Source organism: Oncorhynchus kisutch, linkage group LG14, assembly GCF_002021735.2.
Source record: "Oncorhynchus kisutch isolate 150728-3 linkage group LG14, Okis_V2, whole genome shotgun sequence".
NCBI lineage: Eukaryota > Metazoa > Chordata > Actinopteri > Salmoniformes > Salmonidae > Oncorhynchus > Oncorhynchus kisutch.
Window position 1 is genome coordinate 58570367 of NC_034187.2, and position 24896 is coordinate 58595262.

The following is a 24896-nucleotide window of genomic DNA, read 5'->3' on the forward strand; positions in this document are numbered from 1 at the left end:
TTTGAAAAACGTTTTAAAAAGCCAATCATATTCGTTCGTGTATTTCTTATTAACCAATAGTAGACGCCAAGGCCTCCATCGAGGGTGGGCTCCCTCTGAACGATGCACACATGTTTGAGTGATCCATAACTCTGTTGTCATGTTTTCCTGCCATGATGGAGAGTCATATATCTTATTCTAAAAGAATATTCTGAAATTAACAGATTTATGCATTTGTGATATTTTTTTTATTAATTTATAGACGTCACGATGGGTAGCCTGTGTAGAGAAATCGTCACTCTTCAACTCGGGCACTATTCAAACTTCGTTGGCACACATTGGTGGAATTTACAGGTTGATACGCGCTAAAGCTAGCGGTTTCTGCATATAACATATGCATGTGTTCTAAAAGTTGTAGTGGGCAAGCTAGCTATCTAGCTACTATTTTAGTTAAGAACTGGTGCAGTACGTGGATAAGTTAGTTGGTTAGCTAGCCACTACTATTCTGACATAACTAGCTACTGTTACTGTAGTTAGCTAACATGACCCTAGTTATCGTACATTCAAACTGAAATAGCCAGGCTAACAATGCGGAGAAGAGTGGTGTTTTGGTGCACAGAGGGTGAGAGGTGCAGCAAAAGGGAGTGAGGCTAGGGTGTGGCCCTCATTTTACTGCAACAACCATCGACAGAAATTGCACAGCCAGCTAACGTTATACCGCTAGGGCAAAAGTAACTAGATAAAATAATCCATGTATTGTAGCTAGCTAGGTAACAACGAGGAAAAAACACAAGAGTCAATTATGAAACTCAGAAAAAATACATGCTTTAAAGTTAGAGATAGCTAGCCTGTTAACTATGTCTTTGCTGTGAGGGTGTAGGCAGAGATGGTTTATTTATGGTGTAGGGACCTTTTGTTTTAGTGTGGTCTGTTTGTCTGTCTTCATAAACATTGTCAATTGGTGCTCAGTATACATGAGCAAGTGTCAAGTGTCAATATATGATGTGTCCATCATTACAAATGAGTAAATATTTGCAGCATGGAAGGTGACACATTGAATTACCATTTGTCTTTGTATGAGTTGACACAGTACACATAACATATGATTTGCCTTAAAATATTTGCTATGTATGTACATCTTGACTGCATCTTATGCCACTATTAAGATACATTTTCTTCTCTCTCCCTCCCTGTCCTTCTGTTTGTGTATTGCATCAGGATGCCTCGCTGACCTATGACCCAGATGCACCCCCAGGCGAGCTCCAGAATGATGTTCTCTTCAGAGAGGGGCAAACCTTTGGGGGTCATATTACCTACACCCCCCGCCTGATCGCTATGGACCTCAAAGGTAACCAACCCTTGGTAACCCGCAGTGCGTCATTCATAAGGGCACCACGTTGCTGAAATGTTCTGAAGCACTTAACCGCTTCCTTGAAATTTCACACAGATGTTTTGCTGAATGTCACTTAGAGGTCACAGATTGAGTAAACATGACATGTTGGAACGTTTTACAGAGTTTGCCACAATTACAGTGTACATCTTTAGGTTTGACGGTGACAAATGGACAATGCATGTCATTGGAGTAAGGATAGCTACTGTGGCTACAGGGGTAGATATAGATTGAACAACCAGGTTGGCTATATTTAAATACTGAATCACCATCCTCTGTGTCCATTGCCATTATATAGGTAGCCTTCAGACACTGAGACAGGAGGGGAGCCTCTATGAGACTGGGAAGGATCCCACTGCTATCACATGGTAAGTGTGTGTGCGTGCATTTGTCTGTCTGTGTGTTTCTCCCAAACCTTGTTTATGTGTGTGATGTAAATTACTTCTCTTTGCAGGGAGGGCAATGTAATGGTGCACAAAGAGAGCCTGCCAACAAAGAACTCCTTCCTCCTAGACCTGGACAAGCTAGACGTGAGTATGACACAAACACCATGTATATTACTTCTCTCCCTTTAAACCCAAAGAATGAAGACTTTTTAAATAGGATAGTCCAAAAACAACTTCTAGCCTTTAACCCTTTAAGCTGGGTGTACACTAATCGATTTTTGGCCCCGATTTGGCTGTCCCATACAAGTTTTTGAGATCGGAGACAAATTCCCCATGTTGCCTATTTCCAGTGCACGGCCATCACCGACACTCATTTAACGTGAGCGTGTCAGAGATGCTACCAATTCCGTCTGTGAGCAGTCCCAGACGTCGTGATATTTTCAAAAGTTCGATTTTTATCAGCACAAAATCTGGAATGCTCTTGTAATGTAAGATGTGCAACGTCAAGTTTTGAGAACGGTGAGCAGCAATAGCCAATGAGAGCTCGCCAGTGAGATGGCAACGTTATTTTGCATCACCCAGAATGTGTAGACTCGCGCAGGAGCAATGAGTACTACTAGTATGCCTTTGTACTTGGCTTTAACCAAAGCAAATGTGCCAAATCGTTACAGCTCTGAAGTTCACAAGCAATGTTTTTCAATTCAACATGTTGTCTAGAAATATCAACTCTGTATGGCAAGTGTGAATATCTGACTGAAAACGTTTGAGGCTGCTTTGAGCCACAGCTCGTTCTAGCTACACAATCTAATCACATCATAGTTTTTTCGCAAGACAGTATGGTGGTATGGAGAATCTTCATGACCAAGTGAAGAATCTTGTAGTGTGTGACAACCCATCTGTGCCAGATCGTTGAGTGTGCGCACCACTACGTTGGCAAGACAAAAACATACAGGAAATACGGTAATTTAATGTGAGAGGCTCAACGACGTTAGGATTTTGAAAGTTGTGTAGTGTACACCCGGCATTAGCCCGATTGCATGTCTGAAGGAACCAGATAGGTGTAAGCAATATTGCTGAAACTCGCTGAAGCCTGTTGAAAGGCTAGGTAGAGCCGTCACCATATTACTTACACCTGCCTAATACTTGCAGTTATTCATTCACCAAAGGGTTTGGGCCCAGGGCAAGGAAATTGGAGTTGTTCTTGGACCAGGCATAACTCGTGTTCGAAAAGGCTCTCATTCAAGTGTCTTGTTATGACAGTTGTTTTTATGTCCAGAAGGGGGAGATATTGGCTGAGGTTGATTTTGACCCAACTCCAGTGCCTCACTGTTCAGGTAAGGTCTTCTTTTTAACTTCTTAGGGCTGAAATCCCGTTAACGGGATCGATATGACAACAGCCAGTGAAAGTGCATGGCGCCAAATTCAAAACAACAGAAATCTCATAATAAAAATTCCTCAAACATACAAGTATCTTATACCATTTTAAAGATAATATTGTTGTTAATCCCACCACAGTGTCCAATTTCAAATAGGCTTTACAGCGAAAGCAACACAAATGATTATGTTAGGTCAGAGCCAAGTCACAAAAACACACACAGCCATTTTTCCAGCCAAAGAGTGTAGTCACAAAAATCAGAAATGGAGAGAGAATTAATCACTAACCTTTGATGATCTTCATCAGATGACACTCATAGGACTTCCTGTTACACAATACATGTATGTTTTGTTCGATGAAGTTCATATTTATATAAAGAAATCTCAGTATACATTGGCACGTTATGTTCAGTAGTTCCAAAAACATTCGGTGATTTTGCAGAGAGCCACATCAATTTACAGAAATACTCATTATAAATGTTGATGAAAATACAAGTGTTATACATGGAATTAAAAATATACTTCTCCTTAATGCAACCGCTGTGTCAGATTTCAAAAAAGCTTTACGGAAAAAGCAAACCATGCAATAATCTGAGTACAGAGCTCAGATAACAAATGCATATATCCGCCATGTTGGAGTCAACAGAAGTCAGAAATAACATTACAAATATTCACTTACCTTTGATGATCTTCATCAGAATGCACTCCCAGGAATCAGTAGTTCCACAATAAATGTTTGATTTGTTCGATAATGTCCATCATTTATGTTCAAATAGCTACTTTTGTTAGCGTGTTTGGTAAACAAATCCAAATTCACGAAGCGTGTTCACTAGTTGCAGACGAAATGTCAAAAAGTTCCGTTACAGTCCGTAGAAACATGTCAAACGATGTATAGAATCAATCTTTAGCATGTTTTTAACATAAAACTTCAATAATGTTCCAACCGGAGAATTCTTTTGTATTCAGAAAAGCAAAGGAACGGGCGCTACCTCTCATGTGAATGCGCGTGACTGAGCTCGTGGCTGCTGGCAGACATCTGACTCATTCCCCTCTCATTCGGCCCCACTTCACAGTAGAAGCCTCAAACAAGTTTCTAAAGACGGTTGACATCTAGTGGAAGCCTTAGGAAGTGCAACATGACCAATATCCCAATGTGTCTTCGATAAGGGCTGAGTTGAAAATCGACCAACCTCAGATTTACCACTTCCTGGTTGGATTTCTTCTCAAGTTTTTGCCTGCCATGAGTTCTGTTATACTCACATACATCATTCAAACAGTTTTAGAAACTTCAGAGTGTTTTCTATCCAATACTACTAATATCATGCATATATTAGCAACTGGGACTGAGGAGCAAGCAGTTTACTCTGGGCACCTCTGGGCACCTTATTCATCCAAGCTACTCAATACTGCCCCCAGCCATAAGAAGTTTTAAAGTATATTTTCCAAGATTACATTTAATCAATATTTAACATGATTTATAAGTTAGCAAACTATTGTGTGTGTGAACCTGTATGACCAGAAATGGGCTAAAAGAGGATCAGACCGAGAAACAAGCCGCTCTCGGTCACTCACACACACTTCCTTTTCATCGATCCGTGTTTCCCGAATAGGGACTTTAGCCATGGAGACGGTGAACAGCCGCTTGGAGCGCGCTCAGAAGGGCTATCGACTGGAGGGCAGTGTGAGGGTATGGTCGGACTTCTTGAGGATCCACCTGCACCCCCGCACAATCTCTGTCATCCACGAGTACAACCACGACGGGTGAGAGCATCACCATAGGCACATGCAGTCAAATAGTAACAGCCAAAGATGCAGTTCTCTGTATCTCATTCCCAACCCAAAAAATGAAATCTTTACCCCGGGTTCGTATCCTATATCCAACCCCACCCCCCTCTTTATTTTACTGTCTTTTTAAAAATTCTTTACATATTTTAAACCAAATAGTTTGTTTTAATAAAAGTCAAGTTGAAGATGACAAGAAAAGGTTAACTATGATGGACCCTTGACCAACCAAAAACCTCAACTGGAAACTGAAAAGCGGGATAAAAGAGGGCATGAAGCCCTGAGCTGTCCCTACCAGTTCCAAAGTTTGGTTGATGAGTTGTTGAACAGATATGAACCTGAAAAATGATTACGGTCACACACTACAGTACATTACAGTCCTATAATGTGGCTAGGTCGACTCCCAATTATTTCGCACGGAGTGCATTTCCCACACGCTACAGCAGAACTATCTTGGATTTCTCAGGAAAATGACTTTGTTTTGGCATTGTGTTCTACAGGGAGGCCCACCGCCTGGAAACGTTTGGCCAGGGGGAGGCTCTGCTTCAGGGCTCAGTGCTGGAGGATCTGGAGGACAGACTACACTTCTTCATAGAGGAATGTGACTACCTACAGGTAACTAACTGACTGGTGATCCTCTACCTGCTCCTGGAAAACTACATGTCTCGAATATCAAAAATATCCATATATCCATCCAAACATACTTTGTTCATTCTAAAGGCCCCATTCTGTACAATCACTCCTCGAATGGCTGAGTTAATCTGTTTGTCATCTCTCCTTTCTCTTTCTCCTGCTCTTCCTTCTGCCATCCCTCTCCCTCCCTCCCAGGGGTTCCAGGTGCTCTGTGACCTGGCTGATGGCTTCTCTGGCCTGGGTTCAAAGGTCACCGAGATGCTGCAGGACTCCTATGGGGGACGGGGCATCCTTACCTGGGGGCTCGCACCTGTTAGTCACCCAGACACAGTGAGTGACAAGAGGGAGGTTTTTGGCAGTGTGTTTTCAGGCAGTTCATCAGTAAGCACTGTTTTATTCAACAGTGTCATGTTCATTAGGGCACTCAATGGACAATTAGCATTTCTTATTGGCCAAGTCCAGATAGTCCCTCCCTGTTTGTCAGTTTTCTTCCGTTTGGTGCCTAATGAGCATGACCCAGGTGTTCTTGCCATGTAATTCTTTGCCATGGGTTTTATTCGCTGTAAAATTGCAGATAGAAATGTATTTCATAGAGTTCAGCTGAGATCTGTGATTTTGTTTTTATTTCACAATTTGCTACTGATTTAATGACTAATCTGGTTTTGTCCGTATCTCATAGTAATTGTGTTTCATGCACAGCTATTGTGTTGTGAATAAAGTCCTATGACATTGTTCTTCTGTTGCTTTCCTCAGACCCCGATGAAGGAGCTCTACCACCTGTTGAACTACTCCTTAGGCATGGTCCACATGGCCAATAACAGCTCGTTCTTCTGCCCTTTGACCCTGAAGGGCGGGCTGGGCAGACGGCCCGCCCAACCCCCCTCCTTCCCCCACCTCAACTACGACGTGAGTCAGACAGACGCCACCCTCTTTTCCCATCTATCATCTGTCTATTCCCACATTTTGGTAGTCATTTATTCATACTTTCGCTGAAAATATATAGACTTGATTGAGCTGTAGTGTAAATGATTGACATCGCTCTCCCCCACCGTTGCTTGAGAGGATGCTAACTGTTGTTTTTAGCAAGCTAAGATGTCCTACAACCCCAGAAATGAATGTGTGTGTGTTTCTCTGTCTATTCCAATCACTCTGTCTTTTCGGTCTCCTCCAGCCCTCACTGTGGTACCACTCCAGCTCTGTGCTGGCTCTGGCCCTGGACTCCCTTACTGTCCCTTACAGGCTGAGGCACAACAGCACCCCCATGTGGGAGTTTGCAGACGCACTGGCAGTGTCCGGGAGAAAGGTGAGAGCTGGGTGCTTTCTTTGAATCCATTACCGCTGAGTTTAAAATCAAGCTATTTACATTTCTAACCCTACTGCTATCTCTTATGTCCGATTTTTCTTTCCTTCCCAATGAGACTAACCTGGTTAAATAAATAACCTGTGAAAGGTCTGAAAGGTTTAGACAGGTATGACTAAAATAACAGCTCAAGCTAGACTGCAGCTCTGGTTGGCTTCAGTTATCACTCTCAAATAACATTTAGAAGGGAATGTCCAGGGCACAAGATAATCATTATGTCTTCCCCACAGCCTACTATACATTTAACAGATTTACAGTGTGTGTGAGACCAGGGTCATATTGATTAGTGGTCACACAACAAACAAAAAAACATTTGAAAACATTTCTTGTTGGCCAAGTCTGTGTACTTCCTCCCTGTTTGTCTGTTTTCTTCTCTTTGGTGCCTGATGACGGCCCGCCCAATTTTTTATTTTTTTATTACTATAGTGGGGCGTCAGCGTAGCCTAGTGGTTAGAGCATTGGACTAGTAACCGGAAGGTTGTGAGTTCAAACCCCCGAGCTGACAAGGTACAAATCTGTCGTTCTGCCCCTGAACAGGCAGTTAACCCACTGTTCCCAGGCCGTCATTGAAAATAAGAATGTGTTGTTAACTGACTTGCCTGGTTAAATAAAGGTAAAATAACAAAATAAAAAATAAAAATAAAAATATATTTGGTAAGTATTTTCTTAACTCTTCTTGAACTGCACTGTTGGTTAAGGGCTTGTAAGTAAGCATTTCACGGTAAGGTCTACACTTGCTGTATTCGGCGCATGTGACAAATAAAGTTTGATTTGATTTAATGAACATGTGTTTTTCCTCAGGTGGTGGCTGCGTACGGAGCCCTCCCCTTTCCGATGATGCAGGGGTGCTCTCTCCCCGACGCCCTAGGTGACTGCGCGGATGTGTTGCCGTGGAAACCCCTATCGGCTTGCCCCGAGCTGGGCGATGGCCACTGCTTCGGCCAATCAGTGACCCTCAAGGGTTTAGAGGGGCAGAGTCTGGTCAGGTGAGACAAAACATGGCTGTTATGTTTAGAGGTCAACCGATTAATCGGAATTTGCCGATTTCAAGTTTTCATAACAATCGGAAATCTGTATTTTTGGATGCCAATTGGCCGATTTTAAACGTTGCTCTGGTGTTAATGTGCATTGCTGTAACGTTGCGGTCCCATCTGCAGCCAGCTGAGACCAGGGATGCAGCCGCCCACCCAGCTGCATAGCCTTGACTGTGGGGAAGAGGTGCTAGCCTCCTACATCAATGCTCACTACCCCGCTACGCCTTTGTGAGTGTCATTCTTGCATACACAATAGCACCCGTTTTCACACACACACTTATTCTCATGCACTGACACTCACATAGGCAGGCTTCGAGACATGGCCACATACACATGGACGGATTCAACACACACACACGACTGTAGTAGTTTGATAGACCACACCAAACCAATCCTGCTGTTTAAATCATAAAAATCACAATTGACCATTTCCTCATTCTCCCTGTGCAGTTCGGTCCAGCTTGTATCCAGCCCCAGTAAGCTGACCCCGCCCTTCCCACAGATATTCAGCCAATCCTTGGGTCCACAGGGCTTTCTGCAGAGTCAAGCCCCTCCCCCCAAAAGTGAGTAAATCTAATCCTAATGTTTCTCTGACATTTCTGGTCCATTTATCGAACTGCGCTTTCTTTCTCACTGTCAAGTTATTTTCAAAGTTTGTCTCTCTCTGACTCAATGTCTATGTTTCTGTTATCAAGTTTTATTAGTCGTATGATCAGGATACACATGGTATACACCATCCAATGAAATGCTTACTTGCAGGTTCCTTCTCGGCAATGCAACAACAATAAAATATAAGAATACGAACATAAAGTAAATGGCTCAGTAGAATATATCATTTTTGAAGAAGTATAATATAGAAAGGCATTTTTTTTTTGTATCTGGGAAGGGGGGGATTAGGGAGCAAGTATTTTTAAATTGTGCAGTATTAATAAATAGTAATAGTAAAAGCCATTTCATCTGGCTACACAAGTGATCGTATATGCATATTCTACCCTTCCTCGCTCACTCCCTGTCACTTCACTTCAGATCCCTGCCTCACAATCCCTAAATAAGTCTATTCTGTTGTCATGCCTCACTATGCTTGTATCCAACAGTCTCTCTCATTATTGTCAGGTCTATACCTCTCACCTTATCTCCCTCTTCCTATCCTCTTCCACAGAGCGGTCCTGTGCGGTCTCCTCCCTCCCCGTGCTCACCTCCCTGCAGTCTTCTCCGGCCCTGGGCCCGTGGCTGTCGGAGCTGCACCGCGGTGCCAGCACCCTGGACCCCCGCCGCATCGCCCCCAGCTTCCTCTCCCAGGGGCCTGAGCTGACCGACTTCCAGGAGTCCCTGGAGCAACTCCACCTCCTGGCCCGCTGTTACCGCAATGATAGCGGAGGCATGATGTGCTCCTCCTCGGAAGAGGACGACGATGATTGATTGACTGACAACTGCTGAACCGCAAGAGTCATTTTCTCTTTTCTGTTTCCCGCATTGTTAGCCCAGAATGATTTTTGCGCACTCCATACCATCTGAATAGATGAGTCTCAATGGACATTGACTAGTATTGACAGACCCACCCATCCACATTGTATATTCTTGTCTGTGGATCTGATCGCATTCATGAAGACACAGTGAGACTTGATAAGGATTGTGAATTCTGGTTGGAAAGAATGCTGTTTATTTGTCTTTTTTACCATTTATTTAACCAGGTGGGCCAGTTGAGAACAAGTTCTCATTTACAACTGAGATGGCGACCAGAGAACGGTTATGGTAAAAGATTGAGGTTTTAACTGACAAAAGATATTTGGACTGTGAAACTCAGTCATTAAATCAAGGAGAGACAAAATAAGAGGATAGAAGGAAAGGTCAATGAAGGGAGAATGTTGGTTGGTGATATGTTGGAACTGCTAGTGAAGTTAATTTGCCACATGCACAGGATACAAAAGGTGTAAAACAGTACTGTCTAATTCTAACCTTGCGAGCTATTTGACAACAATGCAGTGATGATAATAATATTGAATACTTTTTTTTTGAAAACACAAGAACTAAGATGTGAGTTAAAGAAACGAGTACTGTATATATGTGTATCTGCAAATAAATGTGCTTTATACAACTGTCCAGTTACTGTCAATAGTTTCCCAAATTAAGATAACATAGGTCATGGTAGATTTCTGCTAGAATCTGTGGCAGGGAGGAAATGAAAGGTGCAGTAATCTTTTATATCGTTTTTCTGTCCTTGCCACTAGATGGCAACATTGAAGCTATGGCCAAAAACTTAGCGAGACGCTAAGAAAGAGCTGTTATCTTTATCAAGCCCTTGCAACAAGGAGATGGATTACATTACGCATCCATTTCTGTCAAAAGTTCAAATCATTTAAACTTTTTACACAAGTTAAAATCACTGAAAAATGATAAAATATACAACAATTGCATGGCTGGCCCCTAGGCACATATATGGTAGATGCTTTGCCTACAGCTTGAAACTATCTTCTCAGTGCGTCTATTTGTGAGAATCAGGTTGGCTGACACACCAACAGCTCATTAAACGGAAGCTGACCAGAGGCTGTTAACCCACAATTTCCCCTATCATTCTATGACAAGAAGTCAAAAGAAGATAACAAACTTGAGGTTTTCAGAAACAGAATTAGATGTCTGAAGTCTGTCTTCTTCCAGACAGCTCTTAGATCTCTTTTTTCACGGACCATTGTGAACATGAACTCCTCCAGCAACTCTAGCTTGGACTCCACCTCCCCGGATTCGGGCCGCCTGATTTCGAGCACCGTCCTGGGGTTGTGCTGTGCGCTGGGCCTCCCTGGTAACATAGGTGTCCTGGTGGTCATCCTGCACCGCTCGTTCAGACGCCCCAACTTCACCCTGTGCCTCATGCTGAACCTGGCTTCCTCCGACATCCTGTGCCTTGCCACGGTGCCCGTGTGGATCTATACTCTCCTGCAAGGATGGACTCTGGGCCGTGCTGCATGCAAGTTAGCCACCTTCCTGCTCTACCTCAGCCTGTATGCTAACGTGCTAACGGTTACTCTACTCGGTGTCCAGCGCTACCTCCAGGTCCTCTACCCGCAGATGTGGAACAGGCTGGGGCGCAAGGGGGAGGCGGTGCTGCTCCTGGCCCTGTGGGGGCTCGCCTGTGCCCTGACTGCCCCCGCAGTTGCCACTCGCGATGTGCGCGATGGCGAGCTAGAGTGCCAGCGACACACGGGCTCCGATGCTGAAAGAGTTGCTGTCCTCGTCTTGGAGACCCTTTTAGGGTTTGTAATTCCGTTCTCTGTGCTGGTCACGTCCTACTGCCGCCTCCACCGGCGGGTGAACCAGACGGCGCTGTTCAGCAGTGCCAAGATGACGCGGCTGGTCACCAGTGTGGTGGTCGCCTTCTTCATCCTCTGGATCCCTGTGCACATTGTCAATGTGGTGGACATCGCCGGCATTGTGCTGCAGACTTCCTGGCCAGAGGCATCGGCAGCGCTGCTGAGACACAGAAGCGCGGCAGTGCGTATCGTCCGGAGCTTTACGTTTTTTAACAGCTGCCTGGACCCCTTCCTGTACGCCTTCGCCTCACGGAGGATCCGTGAGCAGCCCAAGTCGTCGTCGAGGAGCGAAAGCAGGATGCAGGTCACAAATATCTGATGTATGAAGCTCTGCTCTGCTGGTGTGACTAAAGGCACGTGACTGGAATGCCAACCCCTAATTCTAACCCTCAGCCTACCCATAATCAAACCCCTCACCCTAAACTTAACAAGACGGGGTACTCTCAAAAATAAATAGCTTTTTTTTAGGTGTTCTTGACTTTGATTTTAGAGCAGCCAAATAAGAGTCCCATTGGCCCTGCTATTTTGTCCTCAACAAAACCTACATTTTGGTTTGCTGACTGTATAGGCTGTACTTTCTAGGTATCCATAGGTTAGCCTAGATTTGTTATTTCGGGGATCTAACGCCCTTCAAGCTTGACCTCCGTTGGTCAAAGCCTAAATTGTGTTGCTTCTGTCAGCTTTACCATTAATAAATACATGTATTTGGTTACCATGAGTAAGTTTCTCTTATAGTGCATGTACTTCTGCTTTGGTTCAGAGGAGCTTCAACTTACCCGTGTGTTTTGGAATATTTCGTCATACTTGTGAAGTTGCCTCATTGAATGTCAAAATCAGGTATTTGAGCAGTGAGCACAATGGAAAAACACACTAGATCCATGCAACAACATTTCTGCCTAAATAGATAAATTATCCCACTCTGATATTAAATGTGAGTTTAACCATTTTAGTTTCAGTCTAACCCGCAACAAGAAGTGAGCCAACTTGCCAACACTGCCAAACAAAATTCATTCTGAACCAAATGAAGGTAGAACTTGCCATATGTCAGATGTAATAACACATTTGGTAAACAGACAAACAACTATATCTGCACCCAAAGGAACATGCCTTTATGTTTATAATTAGAGAAAAAGCTTGAGATTGACATAATGTAGTTTAAAACATTTTATGAAACTATAAACAGTTTTTTGGGGGTTATGATCAGGTGGTAAAAATCATGAGCTGACGCACACCCAGCATTTATTGTAGAGGTGCTGACTAACTGTATAAAAAGAAAGAGAGAAAGTAGAACACTCTAAATAGATATGCGTCACACATCCTGCATATGCTCCCAACAATTTAACGTCTGGGGAACTTGCAGATTTTCAGATGTAAGTGGTATATTTATAAGTACAAAATTCCTAACACATGTAATTCCCTCTATCTTATGTTCAGAACTTTGATTGTGAATTCATTGGGGTTTCACAGGTCTTACACTGTTGAGTCATTCAAGCAAAATCAAATCTAACTTACTTTTCTTTTTGAAGTGGTGAATAGAAAGAATAGTAGATGGTAAATATCATTTTCAAATTATAGTAGAGGGTAAATATCATTTTCAAATTATAGTAGAGGGTAAATATCATTTTCAAATTATAGTAGAGGGTAAATATCATTTTCAAATTATAGTAGAGGGTAAATATCATTTTCAAATTATAGTAGAGGGTAAGTATTTGACCATCACCTAACATGCACCATGTTTTAAATCATTTGTATCCAATGGCAGGTTGTGAGCATGTGTAACCGATGTGAAATGGCTAGCTAGTTAGCAGTTGTGCGCGCTAATAGCGTTTCAATCAGTGACTTCACTCGCTCTGAGGCCTTGAAGTTGTTGTTCCCCTTTCTCTGCAATGCTTTTGTGGCGCGATGGGTAACGATGCTTTGAGGGTGACTGTTGTCTGTGTGCTGAGGGTCCCTGGTTCGAGCCCATGTTGGGGCTTGGAGAGGGACGGAATCAATACTGTTACACATGTTCAGAAATACAGCGCCTTCGGAAAGTATTCACACCCGTTGACTTTTTCCACAGTTTTTTTCCAGCCTGAATTTAAAATAGATTAAATTAAGATTTTGTGTCACTGGCCTAGACACAAACTCCTGTAATGTCAAAGTCAAATAATGTTCGAAGAAATGTTTACAAATTAATAAAACGTGAAAGCTGAATTGTCTTGATTCAATAAGTATTCAACCCTTTTGTTATGGCCTAAATAAGTTCAGGATAAAACATGTAGTTATTAAAGTTATTAATTACACATTGGATGGTGCATCAATACACCCAGTCGATACAAAGATACAAGCGTCCTTCCTAACTCAGTTGCCGGAGAGGAAAGAATTTCACCATGAGGCCAATGTTAAAACAGTTACAGAGTTTAATGGCTGTGATTGGAGAAATCGGAGGATGGATCAACAACATTTTAGTTACTCCACAATACTAATCTAATTGACAGAGTGAAAAGAAGGAAGCCTGTACAGAATACAAATATTTCAAAACATGCATCCTGTTTGCCACAGGGCACCAAAATAATACCGCAAGAAATGTGTCAATTAATTCTTTGTCCTGAATACGAAGCAAATCTAATACAACACATTACTGAGTACCACTCTCCACATTTTCAGACATAGTGGTAACTGCTTCATGTTATGGGTATGCTTGTAATCGTTATGGACTAGGGAGTTTTTCAGGATAAAAAAAAGGGAATGGAGCCAAGCACAGGCAAAATCCTATAGGAAAACCTGGTTCAGTCTGCTTTCCACCAGACATTGGGTAACAAATTCACCTTTCAGCAGGACTATAACCTAAAATGAGGCAAATCTACACTGGACTTGTTTACCAAGAACGCAGTAAATGTTCCGGAGTGGCCGAGTTACAGTTTTGACTTAAAAAATCCATGGCAAAACCTAAACATTTTTATCTATCAATGATCTGCAACCAATTTGACAGAGCTCGAAGAATTTTCAAAAGAGTAATGGGGAAATGGTGCACAATCCAAGTGTGGAAAGCTCTTAGAGACTTACCCAGAAAGGCTCACAGCTGTAATCACTGCCAAAGGTGGTTCAACAAAGTATTGACTCAGGGGTGTGAGCTGTTTCTATTTTTTGTTTTCAATACATTTGCAAAAGTTTTTCAAAACATGTTTTGACTTGGTCATTATGGGGTATTGTGTGTAGATGGGTGAGGAAACAATATTTTTAAAACATTTTGAATTCAGGCTATAACATGTGGCAATGTGGCATAATTCAAGGGGTATGAATACTTTCTGAAGGCACTGTATGTCAGTCTTATAGTTGTATTATCCTTATACAGTACATACTGTACGTAGGACAAATCATCAGAAACAGGGGTATTGTAAAGCAGTTGGCTACTGTAAACCTGTAGCACGTTGTTGTATACCATTTATTATATGTTGGTGATCAAATGATTGTATCTTTTTAATAAGGTACAAAACAGGTTCCCATGGACAGAAAAACAAGTGATGAGACCGAAGAAGACAAACGGTTCCCATTCCACCCCGAACCACAGGACTTCCCCAACCCAAAGTTAGATTGGTGGTTCACAATAGTGGCGCTTTTACAGAGTCATGTTGTATGCCTTTTTTGTCCCATGCAACATTGTGCAAAATTGTTGTGGTATATGGCCAATATACCACGGCTCAGGGCTGTTCATAAGCACAACACAACTCGGAGTGCCTGGATACAGCCCTTAGCCGTGGTATATTGGCCATATACCACAACCCCCCGAGATTACTATTATAAACTGGTAAACAACGTAATGAGAGCAAATTGATGTAGTATTTACAGCCACATTCATACACAGTTTGGTTTTACCTTCCAACAAAATTTGATGTAAAATTTCTACAACTGCTTCGCAGACAGACTTCGGTGTGTCAAATCGGAGGGCCTGTTGTCCGGACCTCTGGCAGTCTCTATGGGCGTACCACAGGGTTCAATTCTCGGGCCGACTCTTTTCTCTGTATATATCAACGATGTCGCTCTTGCTGTGGGTGATTCCCCTCTACGCAGACGACACCATTCTGTGTACATATGGCCCTTCTTTGGACACTGTGTTAACTAACCTCCAAATGAGCTTCAATGCCATACAAAACCCCTTCCATGGCCTCCAACTGCTCTTAAACGCTAGTAAAACCAAATGCATGCTTTTCAATCATTCGCTGCCCGCACCCGCCGACTAGCATCACTGCTCTGGACGGTTCTTTCCTAGAATACATGGACAACTACAAATACCTAGGTGTCTGTCTAGACTGTAAACTCTCCTTCCAGACTCACATCAAACATTTCCAATCCAGAATCAAATCTAGATTTGGCTTTCTATTTCGCAACAAAGCATCCTTCATTCACGCCACCAAACTTACCCTAGTAAAACTGACCATCCTACCGATCCTCAACTTCGGCTATGTCATCTACAAAATAGCTTCCAATACTCTACTCAGCAAACTGGATGCAGTCTATCACAGTGCCACCCGTTTTGTTACCAAAGCCCCTTATACCACCCACCACTGCTACCTGTATGCTCTAGTCGGCTGACCCTCACTACATATTCGTCGCCAAACCCACTGGCTCCAGGTCATCTATAGGTCTATGCTAGGTAAAGCTCCTCCTTATCTCAGCTCACTAGTCACGATAACAACACCCACACGTAGCACGCGCTCCAGCAGGTACTGTATATCTCACTGGTCATCCCCAAAGCCAACACCTCCTTTGGCCGCCTATCCTTCCAGTTCTCTGCTGCCAGTAACTGGAACGAATTGCAAAAATCGCTGAAGCTGGAGACTTACATTTCCCTCATTAACTTTAAACATCAGCTATCTGAGCAGCAAACTGATCGCTGCAGCTGTACATAGTCCATCTGTAAATAGCCCACCCTATCTACCTTCCTCATCCCCATATTGTTTTTATTTATTTTCTGCTCTTTTGCACACCAGTTTCACTACTTGCACATTATCATCTGCTCTTCATCGTCTGCTCATCTATCACTCCAGTGTTAATCTGCTAAATTGTAATTACTTTGCTACTATGGCCTACATATTGCCTTACCTCCTTTACGCTATTTGCACACACTGTAAAAATACTTAATTTTTTTCTATTGTGTTATTGACTGTACGCTTGTTTATTCCATGTTTAACCCCGTGTTGTTGTTTGTGTCGCAATGCTTTGCTTTATCTTTGCCAGGTCGCAGTTGTAAATGAGAACTTTATCTTAACTAGCTTACCTGGTTAAATAAAGGTGTCAAAAAAGATAATTCGATATGCATCCAAATTGAAAGAGTGATTTGTAGTTTTGATTGTTGTACTCAGTCAGTTGGAAATGTGCTTAGAGTTTTGAAACATGAGCCATTTTGATTATCTGTTTTGGTTTTTATGGCGGTTTTGGAGCAGTGGCTTCTTGCTTGCTGAGCGGCCTTTCAGGTTATGTCGATATAGGACTCATTTTACTGTGGATATAGATACTTTTGTACGTGTTTCCTCCAGCATCTTCACAAGGTTCTTTGCTGTTGTTCTGGATTTGATTTGCACTTTTCGCACCAAAGTACGTTAATCTCTAGGAGACAGAACACATCTCCTTCCTGAGCGGTGTGACAGCTGCATGTTCCCATGGTGTTTATACTTGCGTACTATTGTTTGTACAGATGAATGTGCTACCTTCAGGCGTTTGGAAATTGCTCCCAAGGATGAACCAGACTTGTGGAGGTCTACCATTTTTTCTGAGGTCTTGGCTGATTTCTTTTGATTTTCCCATGTTGTCAAGCAAAGAAGCACTGAGTTTGAAGGTAGGCCTTGAAATACATACACAGGTACACCTCCAATTGACTCAAATGATGTCAATTAGCCTATCAGAAGCTTCTAAAGCCATGACATCATTATCTGGATTTTCCAAGCTGTTTAAAGGTACAGTCAACCTAGTGTATGTAAACCTCTGACCCACTGGAAATGTGATACAGTGAGTTATACGTAAGTGAAATAATCTGTCTGTAAACAATTGTTGAACAATTTTCTTGTGTCATGCAAAAAGGATGTCTTAACCGACTTGCCAAAACTTGTTTGTTAACAAGAAATTTGTTGGGTGGTTGAAAAACGAATTTGAATAAATTTGAATGATTCCAACCTAAGTGTATGTAAACTTCCGACTTCAACTGTATCTGTCACAAATACATTTATTTTACATATAGAAAACCATAAAGACCTGAGTGAAGTCCCCTATTTGAACATTATGCAAAGTCCAGTGTAATTGTGTGAACCTGTATGACCAGAAATGGGCTAAAAGAGGATCAGACCGAGAAACAAGCCGCTCTCGGTCACTCACACACACTTCCTTTTCATCGATCCGTGTTTCCCGAATAGGGACTTTAGCCATGGAGACGGTGAACAGCCGCTTGGAGCGCGCTCAGAAGGGCTATCGACTGGAGGGCAGTGTGAGGGTATGGTCGGACTTCTTGAGGATCCACCTGCACCCCCGCACAATCTCTGTCATCCACGAGTACAACCACGACGGGTGAGAGCATCACCATAGGCACATGCAGTCAAATAGTAACAGCCAAAGATGCAGTTCTCTGTATCTCATTCCCAACCCAAAAAATGAAATCTTTACCCCGGGTTCGTATCCTATATCCAACCCCACCCCCCTCTTTATTTTACTGTCTTTTTTAAAATTCTTTACATATTTTAAACCAAATAGTTTGTTTTAATAAAAGTCAAGTTGAAGATGACAAGAAAAGGTTAACTATGATGGACCCTTGACCAACCAAAAACCTCAACTGGAAACTGAAAAGCGGGATAAAAGGGCATGAAGCCCTGAGCTGTCCCTACCAGTTCCAAAGTTTGGTTGATGAGTTGTTGAACAGATATGAACCTGAAAAATGATTACGGTCACACACTACAGTACATTACAGTCCTATAATGTGGCTAGGTCGACTCCCAATTATTTCGCACGGAGTGCATTTCCCACACGCTACAGCAGAACTATCTTGGATTTCTCAGGAAAATGACTTTGTTTTGGCATTGTGTTCTACAGGGAGGCCCACCGCTTGGAAACGTTTGGCCAGGGGGAGGCTCTGCTTCAGGGCTCAGTGCTGGAGGATCTGGAGGACAGACTACACTTCTTCATAGAGGAATGTGACTACCTACAGGTAACTAACTGACTGGTGATCCTCTACCGTGACTCTCCAATAGGGGTTATCACAAACCCTGCTCCTGGAAAACTACATGTCTCGAATATCAAAAATATCCATATATCCATCCAAACATACTTTGTTCATTCTAAAGGCCCCATTCTGTACAATCACTCCTCGAATGGCTGAGTTAATCTGTTTGTCATCTCTCCTTTCTCTTTCTCCTGCTCTTCCTTCTGCCATCCCTCTCCCTCCCTCCCAGGGGTTCCAGGTGCTCTGTGACCTGGCTGATGGCTTCTCTGGCCTGGGTTCAAAGGTCACCGAGATGCTGCAGGACTCCTATGGGGGACGGGGCATCCTTACCTGGGGGCTCGCACCTGTTAGTCACCCAGACACAGTGAGTGACAAGAGGGAGGTTTTTGGCAGTGTGTTTTCAGGCAGTTCATCAGTAAGCACTGTTTTATTCAACAGTGTCATGTTCATTAGGGCACTCAATGGACAATTAGCATTTCTTATTGGCCAAGTCCAGATAGTCCCTCCCTGTTTGTCAGTTTTCTTCCGTTTGGTGCCTAATGAGCATGACCCAGGTGTTCTTGCCATGTAATTCTTTGCCATGGGTTTTATTCGCTGTAAAATTGCAGATAGAAATGTATTTCATAGAGTTCAGCTGAGATCTGTGATTTTGTTTTTATTTCACAATTTGCTACTGATTTAATGACTAATCTGGTTTTGTCCGTATCTCATAGTAATTGTGTTTCATGCACAGCTATTGTGTTGTGAATAAAGTCCTATGACATTGTTCTTCTGTTGCTTTCCTCAGACCCCGATGAAGGAGCTCTACCACCTGTTGAACTACTCCTTAGGCATGGTCCACATGGCCAATAACAGCTCGTTCTTCTGCCCTTTGACCCTGAAGGGCGGGCTGGGCAGACGGCCCGCCCAACCCCCCTCCTCCCCCCACCTCAACTACGACGTGAGTCAGACAGACGCCACCCTCTTTTCCCATCTATCATCTGTCTATTCCCACATTTTGGTAGTCATTTATTCATACTTTCGCTGAAAATATATAGACTTGATTGAGCTGTAGTGTAAATGATTGACATCGCTCTCCCCCACCGTTGCTTGAGAGGATGCTAACTGTTGTTTTTAGCAAGCTAAGATGTCCTACAACCCCAGAAATGAATGTGTGTGTGTTTCTCTGTCTATTCCAATCACTCTGTCTTTTCGGTCTCCTCCAGCCCTCACTGTGGTACCACTCCAGCTCTGTGCTGGCTCTGGCCCTGGACTCCCTTACTGTCCCTTACAGGCTGAGGCACAACAGCACCCCCATGTGGGAGTTTGCAGACGCACTGGCAGTGTCCGGGAGAAAGGTGAGAGCTGGGTGCTTTCTTTGAATCCATTACCGCTGAGTTTAAAATCAAGCTATTTACATTTCTAACCCTACTGCTATCTCTTATGTCCGATTTTTCTTTCCTTCCCAATGAGACTAACCTGGTTAAATAAATAACCTGTGAAAGGTCTGAAAGGTTTAGACAGGTATGACTAAAATAACAGCTCAAGCTAGACTGCAGCTCTGGTTGGCTTCAGTTATCACTCTCAAATAACATTTAGAAGGGAATGTCCAGGGCACAAGATAATCATTATGTCTTCCCCACAGCCTACTATACATTTAACAGATTTACAGTGTGTGTGAGACCAGGGTCATATTGATTAGTGGTCACACAACAAACAAAAAAACATTTGAAAACATTTCTTGTTGGCCAAGTCTGTGTACTTCCTCCCTGTTTGTCTGTTTTCTTCTCTTTGGTGCCTGATGACGGCCCGCCCAATTTTTTATTTTTTTATTACTATAGTGGTGCGTCAGCGTAGCCTAGTGGTTAGAGCATTGGACTAGTAACCGGAAGGTTGTGAGTTCAAACCCCCGAGCTGACAAGGTACAAATCTGTCGTTCTGCCCCTGAACAGGCAGTTAACCCACTGTTCCCAGGCCGTCATTGAAAATAAGAATGTGTTGTTAACTGACTTGCCTGGTTAAATAAAGGTAAAATAAAAATAGTCTATTTGGTAAGTATTTTCTTAACTCTTCTTGAACTGCACTGTTGGTTAAGGGCTTGTAAGTAAGCATTTCACGGTAAGGTCTACACTTGCTGTATTCGGCGCATGTGACAAATAAAGTTTGATTTGATTTAATGAACATGTGTTTTTCCTCAGGTGGTGGCTGCGTACGGAGCCCTCCCCTTTCCGATGATGCAGGGGTGCTCTCTCCCCGACGCCCTAGGTGACTGCGCGGATGTGTTGCCGTGGAAACCCCTATCGGCTTGCCCCAAGCTGGGCGATGGCCACTGCTTCGGCCAATCAGTGACCCTCAAGGGTTTAGAGGGGCAGAGTCTGGTCAGGTGAGACAAAACATGGCTGTTATGTTTAGAGGTCAACCGATTAATCGGAATTTGCCGATTTCAAGTTTTCATAACAATCGGAAATCTGTATTTTTGGATGCCAATTGGCCGATTTTAAACGTTGCTCTGGTGTTAATCAAATCAAATCAAATCAAATTTATTTATATAGCCCTTCGTACATCAGCTGATATCTCAAAGTGCTGTACAGAAACCCAGCCTAAAACCCCAAACAGCAAGCAATGCAGGTGTAGAAGCACGGTGGCTAGGAAAAACTCCCTAGAAAGGCCAATACCTAGGAAGAAACCTAGAGAGGAACCAGGCTATGTGGGGTGGCCAGTCCTCTTCTGGCTGTGCCGGGTGGAGATTATAACAGAACATGGCCAAGATGTTCAATGTTCATAAATGACCAGCATGGTCGAATAATAATAAGGCAGAACAGTTGAAACTAGAGCAGCAGCACAGTCAGGTGGAAGTTGAAACTGGAGCAGCAGCATGGCCAGGTAGACTGGGGACAGCAAGGAGTCATCATGTCAGGTAGTCCTGGGGCATGGACCTTACCAGTTAATGTGCATTGCTGTAACGTTGCGGTCCCATCTGCAGCCAGCTGAGACCAGGGATGCAGCCGCCCACCCAGCTGCATAGCCTTGACTGTGGGGAAGAGGTGCTAGCCTCCTACATCAATGCTCACTACCCCGCTACGCCTTTGTGAGTGTCATTCTTGCATACACAATAGCACCCGTTTTCTCACACACACACACACACACACACACACACTTATTCTCATGCACTGACACTCACATAGGCAGGCTTCGAGACATGGCCACATACACATGGACGGATTCAACACACACACACGACTGTAGTAGTTTGATAGACCACACCAAACCAATCCTGCTGTTTAAATCATAAAAATCACAATTGACCATTTCCTCATTCTCCCTGTGCAGTTCGGTCCAGCTTGTATCCAGCCCCAGTAAGCTGACCCCGCCCTTCCCACAGATATTCAGCCAATCCTTGGGTCCACAGGGCTTTCTGCAGAGTCAAGCCCCTCCCCCCAAAAGTGAGTAAATCTAATCCTAATGTTTCTCTGACATTTCTGGTCCATTTATCGAACTGCGCTTTCTTTCTCACTGTCAAGTTATTTTCAAAGTTTGTCTCTCTCTGACTCAATGTCTATGTTTCTGTTATCAAGTTTTATTAGTCGTATGATCAGGATACACATGGTATACACCATCCAATGAAATGCTTACTTGCAGGTTCCTTCTCGGCAATGCAACAACAATAAAATATAAGAATACGAACATAAAGTAAATGGCTCAGTAGAATATATCATTTTTGAAGAAGTATAATATAGAAAGGCATTTTTTTTTTGTATCTGGGAAGGGGGGGATTAGGGAGCAAGTCTTTTTAAATTGTGCAGTATTAATAAATAGTAATAGTAAAAGCCATTTCATCTGGCTACACAAGTGATCGTATATGCATATTCTACCCTTCCTCGCTCACTCCCTGTCACTTCACTTCAGATCCCTGCCTCACAATCCCTAAATAAGTCTATTCTGTTGTCATGCCTCACTATGCTTGTATCCAACAGTCTCTCTCATTATTGTCAGGTCTATACCTCTCACCTTATCTCCCTCTTCCTATCCTCTTCCACAGAGCGGTCCTGTGCGGTCTCCTCCCTCCCCGTGCTCACCTCCCTGCAGTCTTCTCCGGCCCTGGGCCCGTGGCTGTCGGAGCTGCACCGCGGTGCCAGCACCCTGGACCCCCGCCGCATCGCCCCCAGCTTCCTCTCCCAGGGGCCTGAGCTGACCGACTTCCAGGAGTCCCTGGAGCAACTCCACCTCCTGGCCCGCTGTTACCGCAATGATAGCGGAGGCATGATGTGCTCCTCCTCGGAAGAGGACGACGATGATTGATTGACTGACAACTGCTGAACCGCAAGAGTCATTTTCTCTTTTCTGTTTCCCGCATTGTTAGCCCAGAATGATTTTTGCGCACTCCATACCATCTGAATAGATGGGTCTCAATTGACATTGACTAGTATTGACAGACCCACCCATCCACATTGTATATTCTTGTCTGTGGATCTGATCGCATTCATGAAGACACAGTGAGACTTGATAAGGATTGTGAATTCTGGTTGGAAAGAATGCTGTTTATTTGTCTTTTTTACCATTTATTTAACCAGGTGGGCCAGTTGAGAACAAGTTCTCATTTACAACTGAGATGGCGACCAGAGAACGGTTATGGTAAAAGATTGAGGTTTTAACTGACAAAAGATATTTGGACTGTGAAACGCAGTCATTAAATCAAGGAGAGACAAAATAAGAGGATAGAAGGAAAGGTCAATGAAGGGAGAATGTCGGTTGGTGATATGTTGGAACTGTTAGTGAAGTTAATTTGCCACATGCACAGGATACAAAAGGTGTAAAACAGTACTGTCTAATTCTAACCTTGCGAGCTATTTGACAACAATGCAGTGATGATAATAATATTGAATACTTTTTTTTTTAAAACACAAGAACTACGATGTGAGTTAAAGAAACGAGAGAATGCAAGTACTGTATATATGTGTATCTGCAAATAAATGTGCTTTATACAACTGTCCAGTTACTGTCAATAGTTTCCCAAATTAAGATAACATAGGTCATGGTAGATTTCTGCTAGAATCTGTGGCAGGGAGGAAATGAAAGGTGCAGTAATCTTTTATATCGTTTTTCTGTCCTTGCCACTAGATGGCAACATTGAAGCTATGGCCAAAAACTTAGCGAGACGCTAAGAAAGAGCTGTTATCTTTATCAAGCCCTTGCAACAAGGAGATGGATTACATTACGCATCCATTTCTGTCAAAAGTTCAAATCATTTAAACTTTTTACACAAGTTAAAATCACTGAAAAATGATAAAATATACAACAATTGCATGGCTGGCCCCTAGGCACATATATGGTAGATGCTTTGCCTACAGCTTGAAACTATCTTCTCAGTGTGTCTATTTGTGAGAATCAGGTTGGCTGACACACCAACAGCTCATTAAACGGAAGCTGACCAGAGGCTGTTAACCCACAATTTCCCCTATCATTCTATGACAAGAAGTCAAAAGAAGATAACAAACTTGAGGTTTTCAGAAACAGAGAATTAGATGTCTGAAGTCTGTCTTCTTCCAGACAGCTCTTAGATCTCTTTTTTCACGGACCATTGTGAACATGAACTCCTCCAGCAACTCTAGCTTGGACTCCACCTCCCCGGATTCGGGCCGCCTGATTTCGAGCACCGTCCTGGGGTTGTGCTGTGCGCTGGGCCTCCCTGGTAACATAGGTGTCCTGGTGGTCATCCTGCACCGCTCGTTCAGACGCCCCAACTTCACCCTGTGCCTCATGCTGAACCTGGCTTCCTCCGACATCCTGTGCCTTGCCACGGTGCCCGTGTGGATCTATACTCTCCTGCAAGGATGGACTCTGGGCCGTGCTGCATGCAAGTTAGCCACCTTCCTGCTCTACCTCAGCCTGTATGCTAACGTGCTAACGGTTACTCTATTCGGTGCTCTATCTGCAGATGTGGAACAGGCTGGGGCGCAAGCGGGAGGCGGTGCTGCTCCTGGTCCTGTGGGGGCTCGTCTGTGCCCTGACTGCCCCCACAGTTGCCACTCGCGATGTGCGCGATGGCGAGCTCAAGTGCAAGCGACACACGGGCTCCTATGCTGAAAGAGTTGCTGTCCTCTGTGCTGGTCACGTCCTACTGCCGCCTCCACCGGCGGGTGAACCAGACAGCGCTGTTCAGCAGTGCCAAGATGACGCGGCTGGTCACCAGTGTGGTGGTCGCCTTATTCATCCTCTGGATCCCTGTGCACATTGTCAATGTGGTGGACATCGCCGGCATTGTGCTGCAGACTTCCTGGCCAGAGGCATCGGCAGCGCTGCTGAGACGCAGCAGCGCGTGTCGTCCGGAGCTTTACGTTTTTTAACAGCTGCCTGGACCGCCTTCGCCTCGCGGAGGATCCGTGAGCAGCCCAAGTCGTCGTCGAGGAGCGAAAGCAGGATGCAGGTCACAAATATCTGATGTCTGAAGCTGTGCTCTGCTGGTGTGACTAAAGGCACGTGACTGG

The 24896-nt window shown here is 43.6% G+C and overlaps 3 protein-coding genes across 3 annotated transcripts; all 3 read left to right on the plus strand.

Moving 5' to 3' along the window:
• The first annotated feature begins 77 nt into the window (after nt 1–77).
• Nucleotides 78–10038, plus strand: msto1 (misato mitochondrial distribution and morphology regulator 1). The gene is made up of 14 exons (XM_031788656.1): nt 78–333; nt 1198–1327; nt 1668–1737; nt 1824–1899; nt 3032–3089; nt 4740–4890; nt 5412–5526; nt 5740–5874; nt 6298–6450; nt 6716–6847; nt 7706–7890; nt 8062–8166; nt 8389–8501; nt 9098–10038. Exons 1-14 carry the CDS (start codon nt 250–252, stop codon nt 9355–9357), a joined length of 1767 nt encoding a protein of 588 aa, XP_031644516.1. The 5' UTR covers nt 78–249; the 3' UTR covers nt 9358–10038.
• Nucleotides 10039–10632: 594 nt separating this feature from the next.
• Nucleotides 10633–11562, plus strand: LOC116353462 (leukotriene B4 receptor 1-like). Its single transcript, XM_031789232.1, has one exon. It carries the CDS (start codon nt 10633–10635, stop codon nt 11560–11562), a length of 930 nt encoding a protein of 309 aa, XP_031645092.1.
• Nucleotides 11563–18282: 6720 nt separating this feature from the next.
• LOC116353408 (protein misato homolog 1-like) lies at nt 18283–23396 on the plus strand. Its single transcript, XM_031788657.1, has 8 exons — nt 18283–18417; nt 18662–18796; nt 19220–19372; nt 19638–19769; nt 20610–20794; nt 21395–21499; nt 21742–21854; nt 22451–23396. The coding sequence occupies exons 2-8, from the start codon at nt 18725–18727 to the stop codon at nt 22708–22710; spliced, it is 1020 nt and encodes a 339-aa protein (XP_031644517.1). The 5' UTR covers nt 18283–18417; nt 18662–18724; the 3' UTR covers nt 22711–23396.
• The last annotated feature ends 1500 nt before the right edge of the window (nt 23397–24896 follow it).